General features: G+C 47.2%; 1 protein-coding gene across 1 annotated transcript; it reads left to right on the top strand.

The window, feature by feature from the left end:
• The first annotated feature begins 2,008 nt into the window (after positions 1–2,008).
• On the top strand, positions 2,009–10,214 carry CHCT1 (CHD1 helical C-terminal domain containing 1). Its single transcript, XM_001501083.7, has 6 exons — positions 2,009–2,219; positions 3,570–3,671; positions 3,944–4,119; positions 4,576–4,675; positions 6,914–7,109; positions 9,936–10,214. The coding sequence occupies exons 1-6, from the start codon at positions 2,169–2,171 to the stop codon at positions 10,019–10,021; spliced, it is 711 nt and encodes a 236-aa protein (XP_001501133.5). The 5' UTR covers positions 2,009–2,168; the 3' UTR covers positions 10,022–10,214.
• Positions 10,215–17,773: the final 7,559 nt, after the last annotated feature.

Genomic DNA, 17,773 nt, shown 5'->3' with positions numbered 1-17,773 from the left:
TGAACTGCAGATGTTATTTGGGGTGGGGGAATGGGTGGGAGACAGATACACATATTCAATTCCTTGTTTCCTTTTGTGCTGTGTTTTCTTCCAGTCTTGGTCCATATTCATGTTCACTTACCTAAGTATGAGTTATAATGTAATACTCTTTTGTAATCTGTTTTTAAAATAGCATTATATAACATTTTTAGTGATATTTATTCCTTATGAGTAGCTTTTAAAAAGAGACACAACTCTCCTGTTCTTTACTCCTTTCTACTGTAAATGTAAAGTATATTCATTATTTTTTTAAATGCAGACAATATGCAAAGAAAGTGAAAAATCACCCTTGATATTTTGAAATGTATCCGAAACTTTTTTCTATGCGTATATAAATACATACTTACAAAAATGGGATCATCGCATACACGCTTTTCTAGTTCCTGTTTTTCCATGTCATTAAATAGAGTAGCAATTTAAAATTTAGTTAGTTTTATATAGATACAGAGTGGTATTTTAATAATTAGTAGTGTTTTAGTAGTATTTTCAAAAATTAATATTTTAACTTTAAGAGTAGTATTTTTAAGTATGGGTGTCCCACAGTTTACCCTTGCCTACTGATGACACTTCAGTGTTTTCCAAATTGTCACCATTGTGACAGTTCTCATACATACACCTTTTCTCCTTAGGACTGATTCCTAGAAGTAGAACTTGCGGTCAAAGAGAATGCACAGTTAACATATTTTGCATTACGTTGTTTACCAGTTATCACTCCCAATAGAAGTGTGTCAAAGAGCCCCTTTCCCCTCCTTCTTGCCAATATAATTACTCTTCTTAACAGCAGCAAAATAATCCTGAAGTAACGCTCGGAGAGCAGACCTTCCAGTTTGGAGGCAGAGCCACACTGTCCCCTAGGAACGTCGAGCCGCAATGTCCCTGTTATGTGCAGGTACCGCCGCCAGATGGCGACCGTGCGCAGGACCCCAGCGCCGGCTCGGTTGGCCGAGGGTGGTCCGACCCGGTGCCCGCGCAGGCAGGGCAGGAAGAGGACCAAACTGGGTGGCGGAAAAGGGACCCAGGGCCCAGAGGACACGAAAGCAAGGGCCGAGACGGAGTTCAGCGTCCCAGGGAAGAAGATGCCAGCTAAGTGACTAAACGGAGGCGGCAACGGTCTGTCACCGCCGGAACCGCGCCGTGCGCGCTGATGAAGGACGCGACAGCGCGCCGGGGCCGCGGTAGGGGCCAGGTCGCGGCTTGAGCCAGGCGCCTCCGAGCGCCTCCGAGGACCTCCTGGCCCAGCGGACCAGGGACACGCCCGGACCCCACCGGCAGCGTTTCCTGCGCGGCCTCGGATCCTCGGAGGGAGGCGCTGATGGGAAGAGCCAGAGCGGTCGGAACCCGACCGAAACCCCCGCGCCCCACTTAGTGGCCGCAGACCTAAGGCAAGTTACAAGACCTCCATGCGTCTCGGCTCCTCTTCTAGGAAATGGGATCACTGCTGGTACCTACCCCAGGGAAGACTGTACTGGAAGATTAGTGGAGATAACATATGGCGGCTGGTATTTTTGTACACCTCTCTAAAAACGCCGGCCCCCCCCCCCCCCGCCCCCGCAACACCCAACCCAATTGGCTTGTTAACTTCCTGGAGGCTACAGGGGGATAGAAGAGAAGATCTATCTCAATAGAAATTTACTGTATTCCATTCTGTCAGTGCATCCTCTAGTCCTTTGTCCCAAATCCGGAAAGCGGTGTTACAAACCCTGGTCCTCACTCTCGGGGATCCCACGGTGTAACTGAGGAGGCATGAATGGTACACACGCAGGAAAATTATTTCAAAAGCCTTACCAGGGTTCAGAATCAACAGCGTCTGACAGTTCTCTTGGGAGAAGGGGTGCCAGCCCCTCCTGCCAGCTGTGAGCTCTGTCAAAGTCCTAGGTCTACCCCGCGCGTCTTGCTCACTTCCCTGCTCCAGTTCCCAGTTGATGGAGATGGCGGTGGCCACTCCGAGGAGTGAGGGCGTGGGAGGGGGCGGGGGCTGGGCTCTGTGTTGGCAGTTGCCATGGTTTTGCTCGGAGTTCTGGAGCCAACCTACCCACTCCCTGAGACACTCAGGTCCCAGAAGCAGGAGGTCAGAAGCCCGAGGGTCTGTGAGGAGTGCCACTCTGGAGCCCACCAGCGCACCTGTTGAGATGGAGGCCTCAGATGGGCAAGGGGGTGAAGGGGACAAGCCACTAGAGAAGGTGAAGGGGGGCTGGGGATGTGAGGGGGGTAGGAAAGCAGGGTCCTTGGAGGGCTGGTTTTGGAAAGCAGAGAACATTAAATTCAAGGAAGGAGAGAAGAAGGAAAAATGATGAGGTACATGAGTTAGCAAGAGATTGAAAGAACAAGAGAAGACTAACTCATTCAAACAGACGTTTATCAACTACATGTACTCCTGGCAAGATGATTGTTGGTTATGAAGACACAAGGGCTCATGTGTGTGGCTGTGTGGTGTATGTGATGTGTAAATGGAGTTGACCCGCCAGAGTCCCCCCTCTCTGGGGCCCTGAGGAGCCTGGGTCCCACGCCCCGTCCACCCACCTTCTTCCCTCTCCTTGCTCTCTCTCTTCAGAGTGGTCTGGGCCTGGGTCTTCCTCTTTCCCTCTGAGCACAGGCAGGAATTAATGCTCACTCCTCTGAGAGGCTTTTGAAAGGTCAGTTGGAAATCCAGCCGTGTCAGTCTAATCCCGTTCTCTGACGTCTGGTGTTATTTCAGTCACTGTGTCTTCATGAATTTTCAGTTTTCTTTGCCTCACTTTTGCTTTCAAAAAGTTCTTTCTCGGGGCTGGCCCCGTGGCCGAGTGGTTAAGTTCGTGCGCTCTGCTGCAGGCGGCCCAGTGTTTCGTTGGTTTGAATCCTGGGCGCGGACATGGTACTGTTCATCGGGCCACACTGAGGCAGCATCCCACATGCCACAACTAGAAGGACCCACAGCGAAGAATATACAACTATGTACAACTATGTACCGGGGGCTTTGGGGAGAAAAAGGAAAAACTAAAAAAATTAAAAAAAAAAAAAGTTCTTTCTCGTCATCACCATCACCATCACACATTTTTTCTGAGTGCCTGTTAGCATGACATGATGCTAACAGTTAGAGATACAAAGAGGTAGGCCTGGGACTTAGGCACTGAGTAAATGTTTGCTGAGTGAATGAGAAAATGAATCCCTGCTCGTTCCTCCGAAGAGTTACTTCCGTGCCTGGGTGCCTCAGTGTTCTCATCCGTAACCGGGGATAATGATATCTAACCTCACAGACTCTGTGGGAGAATAAAATGGATCAATGTCGATCAAATGCTTTGCAAAGTTAGTATGCTGTGCCACAATTAGTCTAAAAGGAATGGGCAGGGCAGTCTCGGTTTTCTAAGCGGGGATTCTCAGAGACGGGTTTCTTTTCCCAGGGTTCACTCACTTCAGTGCTGGGTCAAGGAGAGGTCACAGGGGAAGTGGAGGAGGACTTTGGCTGGCACCTGGACCAGTGGTTGCCCTGCACTGCCCCTCAGGAGCAGCCACCCAATCCCCCCAGCTGACCACTACCCCCTGCCTCCTCCTAGGTGACACATGAGCCCGGCTCACAGGGGAGCTCCAGCACCATACCTGCCAGAGACTCACTAGTGCGTCATGCCAAGGGCCTGGGGCACGACACCTTCAAAATTGTGAGTAAGGGGACAGCCCAGGCCCCTGTGCCCTGTTCCCCACAGGTCAGGAGACCCGGCTCAGAGGCCTCAGACTGCAGCTCATTGCCCCGCTTGGCATGCTCTTGGGAAGGAAGTGGGGTAAGAGGCTGACTGGAGCCTCCGCACTTCACATGGGCAACGCTTCCTGGGCCATAAGGGCTGCAGCCAGGTCGACCTGCTGGTTCCTTGAGGCTGCCCATCTGCCTTTCCTTTTTCCGTATGGCCCCTCATTTCAGCTTTTGCCTCCTCAGTGTAAAGAATACCTAAGGCCACTGAAGAAGTTCTTGCGAAAGTTGCACCTGCCCAGGGACCTTCCCCAGAAGAAGAGGCTAAAGTACATGAAGCAGAGCCTGGTGGTCCTAGGGGACCACATCAACACCTTTCTGCAGCACTACTGCCGAGCCTGGGAAATCAAGCACTGGAGGAAGTAGGGCTACATCGTTGCCCTTCCCACTATACCCACTCCTGGGCCACGCCCTCTAAATTTAAGGTCACACCTCAGCCAAGATCCCCTGGTCCTTCATCTTTATATGAAAGAGTCAGGATCCTGGAGTGAGCATGGTGAAGAGGGGGTGGAGAGAACAGGACCCCCTTGTCATTCAGGGCAGCATTGATTGCACCACGGCTGTATACACAGTGAGCAAAGACCTCTCCTGAGCCCGAGGAGAATGACCTCTGATGGAACAACTACTGTGTGGTGTGGGTGCTACTCACCAGGATGGATTGTCAAGTCTGGCAAATCCCCGCCTTTCCATCCCTCAATCAAAAACCGAGGAAGTAGCATGTAACCCATTTCTCCGTGGGGGTGTCCTGGCCGCAAGACAAATGCCGCAGGGAGAGGGGCTGTGCTTCGCCTGCCTCAGCCTCGGTTTCTCCCCTGCAGGATGCTCTGGCGATTCGTCTCCCTCTTCTCAGAACTGGAGGCGAAGCAGCTTCGCAGGCTCTACAAGTACACCAAGAGCAGCCAGCCGGCCAAGTTCCTGGTGAGGCGCTCGGCAAAGCTCCCCAGGGACCAGCTGAGGGGTGGTTGGTGTGTTCTTGGAACGTGGCAGGACGGGCCGGCCCGGGACTGAGGGCCTCTCTCATACAACCAGCACTCTCCAGTCCTTTCCACGGCTCACTGCCTGAGGGAGACCCCACTGCCCCTCCCTTTGCCGCTGCAGTGGGCACAGAATGGGGCTGAAGGGGGCAGAGACTCAGCCTCGAGTCCTTGAGATTTACTCACCCTCCACACCCACTCACCCCACACGCTCATGTTGGCAGGGGCAGGGACAGCCCTGAGGAGCCATGGACTCTGAGGCCCGGCAGAAAGGCACAGCCAGCTTGGGGAAGGCTGCGGGAACTGTTGACAGAGCCTGGCCTGGCTGTGTGCAAAAACAGTGATTCTCAAAATTTTGGTCCAGGTCACTTCTAACCTCTTAAAAATCACTGAGAACCCCAAAAGAGCATTTGTTTATGTAGGTCATACCTATTGATATCTGCCCTATTAGAAATTAAAGCTAAAGGAAAAAATTCAGAGTATGTATTTACTACCCTGTTTAAAAATAAAAACGAGGAGTCCATAAATATGAACATAAATAATTTTTATGAAAAATAACTGTTTTCCAAAACGAAAAAATTTAGTGAGAAGAGTGGCATTGTTTTACATTTTTTGCAAATCTCTTTAGTGTCTGACTTAACAGAAGACAGCTGGGTTCTCATTTCTGCCTCTGCAGTCGATCTCTTATGATGTATCGATCTGGTTGAAGCACAGGAAGAAAACCCAGCCTCGTACAGATGTGTAGTCAGAAAAGAGAGGAGTATTTTATTAGCATTTTCAGATAATTGTGGATATTTTTCTTTGATATCACACCAAAGCTCAACAAGTGACAGTTACTTAATTGCAATGTGGAATTTGAAACCATATCAATGAAAGTTTTAAAGTAGACTGGGTTTTTTTAAGCAGTTTTGGGTTTACAGAAAAATTGGGTGGAAAGTACAGAGAGTTCCCATATACCACCCGCTCCAGTGTCCTTTATTATTAGCATTGTACATTAGAGAGATACAGTTGTCATTGATGAGCCAATACTGATACATTATTAACTAAATAATGTCCATAGTTTACAGTAGGTGTACTCTTTTGTTGTACATTCTATAGGTTTTGACAGATGTATAATGACATGTATCTACCATTACAGTATCATACAGAATAGCTTCACTCCCCTAAAAATCCTCTATACTCCACCCATTCACCCCTTCTTCCCCCAAACCCCCAGCAACCACTGATCTTTTTACTGCCTCCATAGTTTGGACTTTTCCAGAATGTCCTATGGTTGGAATCATACAGTGTGTAGTCTTTTCAGATTTGTATCAGTGAACTTTTCACACTGGGTTGCATTAGAATGCATTAGTTTTTCTCTTGCACTTTGCGTGGACCCCACTTTTCAGGGGGTCTGTGAGGTCAGAATATTTCAGGGACCCCCAGGGTTTCACAGAGCACACTTTGAGAACCATGGGTCCAAAATAGTAATCATAGCAACACTTCCTATGTGCCGGGCACTTTATGTTCTCTACTGTAATCTTCAAAAGTCACTCTAAGGGATGACTAGAGTTATTGTCCACAGTGTGTAAATGAAGGTGCCACATGTAGGGAGGTAAAGTGACCACATAGAAAGTGGGAAGAAGAGCTGGGTTCGAACCTAATCTGGCTCAGAGGAAAGCCCAGCTCTAAGCATGGCCCCCACTGCTCCAGTGCGCAGCCTTGGCCAAATCCTCTCCCTCTGGGTCTCTGTCTCTTCCTCTGAACCTGAGTGGGTGGGTCGTTTCAGTGACTGCTCCTCTGAGTATGAGAAGCTGCCATTTTAGTGATGCCTGGATTCCACTGGCCAGGAAAATTTCAAGAGATATTTTCAGGCTCTCAATTTTAATTTTGCAAGTGACTTTTAAACCAAGTACCATTGTTTCATTATAAGCAAACACGTAAGACACTATAACACAAAAAAAGAGATGAGGACATGTCTCAAAATAAAGAACTACCCAAGAAGAGACAGTTGGCAGCCTGGCCTCACAGTCCCCAAGGTCCTTTCTCTCCCGCCTCTGTGGCTCTCACTGCATCCTTCTGGCTAGGCAGGTGTGAGGTGCAGACAGACCACAACCGTTTCCTAACAAGGGTAGAGATGGGACTCCAGAATGTGGGCCCCTCTCTTCTCCACACTCTCCTCAACACTATGGCCCTATTGCAGGTGGCATTCCGCCCCTTGGATGCACCAGAGAACACCTTGCTGGCCGGCCAGGAAGACAGTCTGCCCAAGCTCTGCAACGCCTGGGGGCTGCACAGCAACATCAGCAGCATGAAGGAGAGGCTGTCCAAGATGCAGGCCCCAGGCCACGAGGCCTCTCTGCTGGGGGAGCCAAGATCCCAGGTCCACACGGGGAGAGGTAATGTGCACTAGATGTGCGGGCAGTGCCCTGCACACTCCCCCGGAGCAGCCCTCTTCCTGCTTTCTGTCTTCTCTTCATCTCTGTGCTTCTCTTTCTGTCCATTTTACTTCCCCTTCTCCACTTTTTCTCTTCTCTTGTTCATCCTCCTCCCCTCAGGTGTGCCCATTATAAAAATTTCGAAATGTGCAGATTAGTATAAAACAGAAGAGAGAAAAGTCCCCCATCACCCAGTGGCCGTGACTATTACTGTTTTGGTGCGTTTCCTTCAGTGGTCTGTATAATTTCCCCCTGGAGGTCTCATGATATGTACAATTTGGAATCCTGCACTTTTCAGTTAACATTTAAACCAAGGCACTTTCTCATGTGACAAGAAACAGAGCAGAGATCACGTCTGGTGGCCAAGGCGGGGACTCCCAGGGAGTGTCCGAGTAGCGGCAGGACTGCCGCTCGCTCGGTCTTGGGGGGGAGCAGGCTAGGGAAGCGTTCATTCCCGCAGTGAGGAGGAAGTCCAGTCAGGTGGCCTGGGAATAGCTTTCCCAGCAGCTTTGGCCTCAGTGATGACTGCCCTTCCTGGCTGTGGGTTGGGGACAGAGACTCTTCAGTGAGAGGGGCTCCAGCCACGTTTGGAACCTACGAAGTTCCCTCCTGTGCACTGAGGTTCGGAGAGATGTTAGAACTCCCCACCCCCTACCCTTCTGGAACTGGCTTCTGGGACCACAGTTAGCTGTTCTTGCTTAGCTACTAGGAGAGAAAGTGCAGGCAAACAGGGCCACCTAGGACCTCAGAGCCTGTTCCTAAACTAGGCTCTTCTTCTTCTGATCTTCTGAAGTCGGGCTGGCTGGGGCTCATGCAGACCAGCAGCCTCGGGGCCTCTTCCACCAGTCACAGCTGGACCTGGTGGGAAAGCAGGGGTGAGGACAGGTCAGGTGCACTGGGCACGGGTCAGGCACCTCCTGAGACCCAGAACCCTGCCTGGGCTCTGCAGGACCCACGGCCCCAGGGCCTGCAGTTTAAATTGAAGAAGTAAAACATGCAGTGGAATGAAAGGCAGACAATCATTAAGATGATCTAGGGCAAGCAGTCCATGAATCAGATGAGAAAAGTGAGCTCCGGGCCCTGGGGCCAGCCTCTCCCTGTACCAGGGCTTTGTCTTTCTTAATGTCACTTAACCCGGGCAGCATCCTAATGAGATGGATCTTATTCACCCCCTTTTACAAATGAGCAATCTGAGGCCATAGGGCAAAGGGTAGGACAGGCTGTCTGGAGGAGGCGAGTTTGGCATAGGCTTTAAAGAGAGGGAGAAGGAGAGGGAAGGGGGAGAAAGGGAGAGAGGTGGGCGGAAAGGAGTGTGCAGAGATGAGGGGTAACGAGCAGACAGTCTGGCTTGGAGGTGAATGGAAGAGCAGGCTGGAGAAGCGCAGGATAGGGGTGTAACAGGAAAAAGCCTTGGGTGGCAGGTTAAGAAGTTTGGCTTTCATGCACTTCTTTTTTTTTTTTTTTTTTTGAGGAAGATTAGCCTGAGCTAACTACTGCCAGTCCTCCTCTTTTTAGCTGAGGAAGCCTGGCCCTGAGCTAACATCATGCCCATCTTCCTCTACTTTATATGTGGGACACCTACCACAGCATGGTGTGCCAAGCAGTGCCATGTCCGCACCCGGGATCTGAACCGGCAAACCCCGGGCCACTGAGATGCGGAACACGAGAACTTAACCACTGTGCCACCGGGCCAGCCCCTCATGCACTTCTTAACATTTCATTACTACAAACGGAAGCAAATCATAGAAAATTAGATAACACAGATAAGCAAAAATAAGAAAATATAAACATCACATTGTGATCACCACCGCTAGCGCTTTCCAGATGTTTTTGTGTATGTACGTACATATATTTTAACCACAATGAGACCATGCTGTATATACGATTTAATTATATCAACCTTGCATGTCAACGTTTCCTTTCATCTAATTGTTGGATTGAATACTCCATATTTGGATTTCCCCGTAGTCAAAGATATCTTTTGTACTGGCTTCCCAAACCGTGCTTTTCTCCTGGTTTTGTCTCTTTTAACCTGACGAAGTCCCTTTTTCACACCCTGACCTGTTGAGAGATCAGGCTATTGTTCTGCAGAACCTTCCACTTTTTGATTTTTTCTTGTTGCTTCCTCTTGGCATCTTTTAAGCTTGTTCCTCTATCTATAAACAAGACTTTAAATCAAAAGTCTTGATGAATTCATGTTAAACATGTTTTTGGATACATTAGATACGTTACTGGGATAGATTAGAGATGAAGTTGTGTTGCTCACATCGCATTAGATGAGAAAACACATCCTGCCTGACGGACCCACCGGGAATGGGCTGAGGCGAGTCACGGGTCTATCCGTGCAACCGAGGGAACCTGTGTGGTGTTTCTTTGGCACTATGTTCATAAGTCAGTTCTCCAACAAAACGATGATAATGGTGTTTGCAAACAGTCCAGCAGCAAAGTGCTTGGAACCGTGGCATGACACCTGAGAGGAGTGGGGAGGAATCAGAGTCCAAAGCCAGAAGTCAAGAAATGTGGGTCTGGTGCTGACTGTGCCCCTCACTTGCCTCAGGCCCTCGGCAGCCCATTTCCTGACTCTGGGCCTGGATGAGATCCCTCATATGTAATTGGGGCGATTCCATCTCCCTGCTGTGAGAAAAGAGTAAGGGACACAGGTTGGAAGGAACCTAAGACTTTGTTGTTCCTCCTTTTGGTCCCTACCACACCCCCCTATGTTACAGACTGACATTCTCTTACTATTCGTGATGGCATTAGGACTGTCTCTGACCTTCCCTTTTTCAGGTTCTCTAAGGAAACTTCCTCAAAAACCAAAACTCAAGAGAAAGAGGATTAAGGAAGCCCCAGAAACTCCAGAGACCTGCCTGTGAGCAGACCTCACTGGGACAGAGAGCCTGCAGGCCTTGGGGCCCAGAGCACTTGTCCGTCTTCCACGCCTCTGAACCTGGGGGAAGGGGACCCATGAGGGGAAAGAAGAAAACTGTCTTTATCAAAAGGACACTTAGGTCTTAATTATGTATAAATGGGGTGCAAAATAAACATCCTTAAGACAGTTCTATTTTATTTGGCTGACAATTATCATTCATTCGTTTTTTATTTATTTAAAAAATGTTTTCCAGCCACATTCTTGAGTGGCAGATGCCCCCACATACACAGATGAATACCAGGTGGTCACTTGTGTCAAGGTCCGTCGCAGTCTAGTGGAAGAGACACACGCAAGTAGATATTGCATTGGGGTGAATACAGGTGCCTGGGGAAGGCCTCAGGGGAGGCGACAAAGGAGCTGATGTGTATTTGCCAGGGGAAAGCACAAGTGGGAATGGAGGGCCGGGGTTCAGTCAGAGAGTGATATGTCTGGAAGCCTGCGCGAATCGTCTGGCCCTGATCTTGTGAGTGACTTGGGGGGGGGGGGGGTGGCAAGGGAGATGCCAAGCACTGGAATGAGCTGGTGGACTTGGGTATTGGGAAGATGCTCTGGAGACTGAGCGTGGAAGTGAGAGAGGGTAGAGGCAGGAGACCAAAGAAGAAACAATAGTCGTAGCTAGGATGGCGGTTCAAACCAGTGGTCAAAAATTGGCAGCCTGCCTGCTGAAAATTCAGACTGCTGATGTGTTTTGTTTGCCCCTCATGGTGTCCTACTGGTTGTTTAAAACATTTTTTAAAAAATTAGTTGCCAATGTTAATTTGGTATATTTCACATTAAAAACGACAACAGCAGATTTCTGGCTTTTAAAAACTGGCCCCACTGGGACCTGCCTTCCCGCATGCTGACGCCTGGCTGGGGCTGAGAAGCAGTTGCTCAAGTTTCACTGATAGTCCTTCCTGTTCACCACAGTCCCCACCTCTCCCTGTTGCCTTACACCCTGGCCTCTTCACTCATTTATATTACCTCTTTCACCCTTTTAGCTGTTAGTATTTGCTACCCTTGGGTATACAAAGGCAATGGAGGTGTGCATGAAAGGGGGAGGCATGAATTGTGAGATTATGTAAGGTAAAATTGACAGCTTTTGGTGACAGATGTCAGAGATGAGAAAGAGAGGTGGGGGAGGCAGGGAAGATGGTACATTGTTTCTAGCTAGAAAGATGAGGTAAATGGTGGTCAACTCCAGGAGGGGAAGCAGGTCCAATCATTTTCGAAAAATAGGAGAATCAGGGCTCTGCCTGAGGCAGCAGCCTACAGGGCCCAGTGCTGCCCTGGTGTGAGTAGGACTAGAACAACGTGCATGACACTTTTTCCTCTCCTCCCTCAATTTATTTTCAGGAGTGAATATCATCAAAGATTTTTTTTTTTTTGCAGGGGAAGATTCCCCCTAAGCTAACAGCTGTTGCCAATCTTCCTCCTTTTTTCTCTACCCCCAAGCCCCAGTACATAGTTGTGTATAGTTGTAAGTCCTTCTAGTTCTTCTATGTGAGCTGCCGCCACAGCATGGCCACTGACAGACGAGTGGTGTGGTGCCACACCCGGGAAGCAAACCCAGGCCACCGAAATAGAGCACACTGAACTTTAATCACTAGACCATCAGGGCTGGCTCTCATCAAAGATTTAAAAATGTTAAAATGAATATCAATCTAGACTTGTTCTTCAACAAGTACAGGGAAGCAGAAATAGGGGAAGAAGGCGCAGCTCCAGCTCTTTCCTTCCTCCTTGTACCCATTGCCTCCCAGAAGTGGCGAGCTGACACTGCTAAGGCCTGGGCCTGGGGTCCGCCTTGCTTGGGTGGTCCCTGACAGTCCAGACAAAGCAGGGAGGATTTGCGAGAGAAGGGCAAGCAGGCTGGGGGGTGTCCCTGATAATTGGGGGCTGTCCAATTTTCTCCACTCCTGAAAGATTTCACTAACAAGCTCCTGGGGAAAGGGCTTGGGGTTGGGGAACAGACGGAAAGAGGGAGGTGTCCTCCATGTGCGAGGCAGCACTGCCACCTAGGGGCATTGTGGGACTCTACAGCCTTATTCTTCCAACCAGGGCAGGGGGTGAGCAAAGAGATGGAGACCAGGAGGAAGTGGGGGAGCTTCATATCGGCCTTGGGGACAATTAGGAGGCCTGGAACAACAGGTGAGGCTTGGTTTTGGAGCCCTCTTAACTCTTTCCTCAAGTTCAGTAGGATCTCAGAATTCCAAAATGGCAGATCACACGACATTGCCCCACTCAAAGCCCTCCGGCAGCACAGAGGATTTTCAGGGCAGTGAAAATACTCTGTATGAAACCAGAAGCGTGGACACGTGTCCAGACCCACAGAATGTGCAAACCAAGAGGGAGCCCTAATGCAGACTCTGGACTCTGGGTGATAATGATGCGTCCCTGTAGGCTCATCTATTGTGACAAACGTACGCCTCTGGTGGAGCATGTGGATAATGGGGGAGGCCGTGCATGTGTGGGGAAGGGGGTATATGGAAAATCTCGGTACCTCCTGCTCAATTTTGCTGTGAACCTAAAACTGCTCTAAAAAATTATTAAAACAAATGAACAAACAAAACCCTCCAACAGCTCATCTCATGAAGATGAAAAGCCAGAGGCTTTGCAAGGGCCTACAAGGCCTTCTAGGATCTATCCCCACTGTCCATTCTGTTACCTCTCTGCCCTCATCCTTGCTTTTCTCCTACTTGTTAAGCATACTCTTGGGGCTGGCCCGGTGGTGCAGCAGTTAAGTTCACATGTTCCGCTTCGGTGGCCCGGGGTTCGCCGGTTCAGATCCCGGGTGTGGACATGGCACCGCTTGGCAAGCCATGCTGTGGCAGGCGTCCCACATATAAAGTAGAGGAAGATGGGCAGGGATGTTAGCTCAGGGACACTCTTCCTCAGCAAAAAGAGGAGGATTGGCAGCAGATGTTAGCTCAGGGCTAATCTTCCTCAAGAAGAAGAAAAAAAAAGTTCTGATACATTACAACCTGAATGAAAACTGACACAACCTTGCAGCAGGTGTCAAAGTCTGACCCAGCAAATCGACTACCATGAATTTGTAAGACAAGAATCAGAGATGTGCACAAAACTTTAGAGTCAAGGATAATCATCAGAGAGGTATTTACAGTAGGGAAAAACTGGGAGCAATTTAAATGTCTAATGGCTTTAAAATATATCCACAAATTCTGATACTGCTCCTTTCAAAACGTAGGGCTTAATTCCCCTTCCCTTATGTGTGCACTGTACTTGGTGACCACATTCTAATGAACAGAACGTGGTGAAAATGGTAAGTGTGACTTCCTAGGGTAGGTCATGAAAGACATTGTAGCTTCTATCTTGCTCTCTCTGTTGGAATCACTTGTTCTGGGGGACGTCAGTTGCCATGTCACTCAAGCCCCTATAGAGAAGCTCATGTGTCAAGGAACTGAGACTTCTGGCCAACAGCCATGTGGAGTGAGCCACCTTGGAAGCAGATCCGCCAGCTGCAGCCAAGTCTTAGGATGACGGCAACCCTGGGTGCCATCTGTATGCAATCTCATGAGACACTCTAAGTCAGAACCACTCAGTTAAACCTCTCCTGAATTCCGGTTCCACAGGAATTGTTAATTAATCAATATGTTTTGTTTAAGCCAATAAGTCTTGGAGTAATTTGTTAAGCGGCAATAAATAACTAATACTTGCAGCAATAGAGGATGCATTAAATAGATTATGGCCCATCCATAAAAGTGTTAAAAATAACACTTTCCATATTTAATAGTGCGGGGAAATGGGCATGATAGGAATAAAGCCAGATATCAAAATGTATATGAAGCAAGAATGAAACATGAAACAAATATGCGCACACAGAAAAAAAAAAGTGCCAATGTATTAAATGTAGTTATCTCTTTGTTATAGAGTTACAAGAATTTTTCTTAAAAATACTTTTTTAGTATTTTCCAATACAATTAATATATACCACCTCTAAAAGAAAAAAAACTGTTTGGTTTTTCACTGTCAGTTTATCAATCCCAATCCACCTACCCTCTCCTCACCCCAGCTCAAGGAGAGAGTAAGTATGCTGGTCAAGGAAAGGAAACCCAGAGTCTCCTCTTGGGACTTTCCCTGAAGCTTATGCGACCTCATTTAACATTTCCTTTTTTTTCCTTTGTGGTATAATTTCTCTTAGTGCAGGAGGGTAGCTTCCTAAAATCTCAAGCTGACCCTGGGAGTCTGCAGCCAGAGAGCCCGATGGTATCTATGGCTTTGCCATGACCAGAGGCAAGGACCCTGCTGTACTGGTCAGCTGTCCTCCCAAAGCTGTGGGTGCTGTCTTGCTAGTAGGTGGCACATGTGGGACTCTAGTCCAGTTCCAGAGTCTGTACCCTAAACCATACAGAGATGTCTCTGGGATATGACAAGCCCTCTGTCAGGGAGAAGTTAGCAAACGGATATGGACGTCCATAGGGGCAGAGAGATCTTTAAGGACCCAGGGCAACCTCAGACTTGAGTGAGTCTGTCCATACTACCATTCTGTCCTGGGTTGTGCTGGTGAGCTGTGAGTTTCCTGGAAATGTTTGGTTGGCTTTGATAGGCTCCCTCCTCTAACTTCCTTCTTCTGAGACTCCTCCCTTTTTTATCTGAAGGGACTTCTCTGTCAGAACCAAGCTTTAAAAGGACACGATCTACCTAATGCTCCTCCTCCACAAACCTGACCTGAAACCAAAGAGCTTATTAGTGCAACCCTACTCATCATCAAAACTCTGAGTAACTGCTACGCGGTTGGGGACTAGCTGAGTCTTACGAGTCCATCTTGGCAGATGGAATGATCCAGCTAGGCATACTCGTCATGCTCTATGAATTTAGGAAAACTGCAGTGTTCAGTCTCCCCCTCTTCCTTCCCCTCCATAACCCTCGAGCAAAGGAAGTGAGAAAGGCACCAACAATTCCACAGTGTCTATAATGGGCCTAGTACTGACCCAGACATGGCATTCATTTTATCTAATCTTCATAATAATCCATGAGATGGGTAGTGTCCTCTTCACCTGACAGATGACGGGCCAAGCTCAGAAATGGAGTAATTCGCCTAAGGCCCAACAGCTGGTGAAAGGCAGCTCCTCTGAACTCCGAAGTCCTCGTTCTCATCATAAGCTCCCTGCCTCCCTAGAACTCCCCCCTTCTGCCTTTGGGTAAACCCTATTTCTAAAAACTAAAGGTTAAAGACTTGATTTGAATGATCAAATATATACTAGGTAAACTTCATTCCAGTCAAAAAGCCCCAAAGGTATTTTTTAAATAACTCTTGTCTTTTGTGTGTGTGTGGGTGTGTGTGTAGAGAATTTGATTCCTCTGACACTGACGTAACAGATGCCAAACGTGGGCTGGCGATGGGTCACAGCCAATAACAGCAAAGAAAAATACGCAAACTATTTAAGCAGCAGCAGAGTGAAAAAACAAGCCTGATTCTGTGCCGAGCTAGAATTTAAACGCCAATCAACTTCAACACATAAACGTTCTCATTCAGAAATAAATCCCACTTGAGGTTTATCAAGGCACTGCCTGAAAGTGATCAGATTTTTTCAAACTTTGTTCACGTCTCATTTAACTGCTTATGCAAGTTGAAAGCCTTTGTTCCGAAATTTTTTTTTAAATTGTAGTTAACTTATAAAGCTTACCATCTTAAGTATAAAGTTCAGGAATATTAATTACATTCACATTGTGTGCAACCAATCTCCAGAACTTCATTTTGCAAAACTGAAATGCTATACCCATTAAGCAACCACTCTCCAATGTCCCCTCCTCCCAGCCCTAACTACCGCCATTCTACTTTCTAAGAGTTTGACTACTCTAGATAGCTTATGTAAGAGAAATCATTCAGTATTTACTCTTTCCTCATCCCTTTGTGACTGGCTCATATCATTTAGCATAATACCCTCAACGTTCATTCATATTTGTAGCATGTGTCAGAATTTCCTTGTTTTAAGGCTGATTTGATATTCCATTGTATGTATATATCACATTTTGTTTAGCTATTCATCTGTTGATGAACATTTGGGTTACTTCCACCTTTTGGCTACTGTGAATATGGCTGCTATGAACATGGCTGTACAAATATCTGTTCAAGAGCCTGGTTTCAACTTCTTTGGGTATATACCCGGAAGAGGGATTGCTGGACCACATGGTAATTCTATTTTTAATTTTTTTTCCCTTCTTCTCCCCAAAGCCCCCGAGTACATAGTTGTATATTTTAGTTGTGGGTCCTTCTAGTTGTGGCATGTGGGTATGCCACCTCAGCATGGCCTAATGAGCGGTGCCATGTCTGTACCCAGGATTTGAACCAGTGAAACCCTGGGACACCAAAGTGGAGCATGTGAACTTAACAACTCAGCCATAGGACTGGCCCTATTTTTAATTTTTTGAGGAACCAGTTTTCCATAGTAGATGCACCATTTTACACTGCCACCAATAATGCAAAAAGGTTCCAATTTCTCTACATCCTTGCCAACACTTTTTTCTTCTCTCCAAAGCCCCAGTACATAGTTGTATATCCTAGTTGTAAGTCCTTCTACTTCTACGTGAGCCACCGCCACAGCATGGCAACTGACAGACAGGTGGAGTGGTTCCACGACTGGAAACAAAACTGGGCCACTGAAGCAGTGAATGCTAAACTTTAACCTCTGGGACATGAGGGCTGGTTCTTGCCAAAACTTTTAAATTTTTTGATAGCAGCCATCCTAATGAGTAGTGAGTTTGCCTTGAATTTTCAAACTATAGAAGTAAATGTGTACAAAGTAAGTGGGTGTGATTTGTTAATACACTTAGAATAGTATATTACAGAGTAAACTCTCTATCAAATTTGTTAAAGAAAGGCACAGATCAGCAAAGTTTATAAGCTGGAAAGTCTTAATTTTACAAGTTATATGATTATATATGGTAATGGCTTTCACAGAGCTCTCAAGAAAACGCTGCGTAAGTACCAAGAAGAGGCAACTCAAGCTTTGAGGGAAAGCTTCCCTTGTGCTTTGAGCTTGACAGATGAGTAAGGGAATGACATTCCATACACAAGAAGAGCAGGTTCAAAGGCATGAAAATGTAAAAGGAAAAATTTAAACTCTATCACTGAAGGTAACAGGTGATAAAGCCAGTGCTGACCATTCCAAGAGATGGTGGGATTTTGTCTAAATGTTAATTTTCTTTATAATCTTTTAAAATTTGGTTTCATTTCCTCCAACTGTTTTGAGTGCGTAAGCTTCATGCTGTTTCACGGTAGATTTTTTTAAAGACCTAATTTGACCTCATCATTCATATGAGGAAATGAAACACAAAGAGGCTTAAAATGGCATATTTCAAATTCCTACTGTTCAGAGGCAGAGCTGGAACTGAAACCCCAATCCAGGGTTTTCTCCACCATTGCCAGCAGAGCTGCACCAGGTCTCGTCAGCTATTTTCAGACTTTCAGTTAGAAGATCAGGGAAAAGAACAGCATAGTTACTTCTGAAAAGCCTAAAGACTCCCCTCATTACTGCAGTCCTTTGTCTTTTGCCAAAGCACTTTCATGAGCGCCATCTCCAGAAGCTGCTACCATGCGCCTCCTCCACATCTTGCTCTTCTTGAACAAGAGCACTTTTGTTCTAGTTCCAAGAGTTTCTCTCACACTCTTCTCTAATAAAAACAGTCTGTGATGTTCAAATAATCCCAAATCCCAATCAAAAGTGATCACAACTAAATTGGAAACATACACTCTGAG

This window comes from Equus caballus, chromosome 11 (genome assembly GCF_041296265.1).
Source record: "Equus caballus isolate H_3958 breed thoroughbred chromosome 11, TB-T2T, whole genome shotgun sequence".
Taxonomy (NCBI): domain Eukaryota; kingdom Metazoa; phylum Chordata; class Mammalia; order Perissodactyla; family Equidae; genus Equus; species Equus caballus.
This window is presented reverse-complemented; position numbering and strand designations above follow the sequence as displayed.

Bases quoted from the DNA above. Each gene is read 5' to 3' on its own strand.
- CHCT1 (XM_001501083.7), top strand. From the start codon at position 2,169: ATGGAGGCCTCAGATGGGCAAGGGGGTGAAGGGGACAAGCCACTAGAG. The intron at 4,120-4,575 runs GTAGGGCTACAT...TCTCCCCTGCAG, and splicing joins GAAATCAAGCACTGGAGGAA to GATGCTCTGGCGATTCGTCT. The intron at 7,110-9,935 runs GTAATGTGCACT...TCCCTTTTTCAG, and splicing joins CCAGGTCCACACGGGGAGAG to GTTCTCTAAGGAAACTTCCT.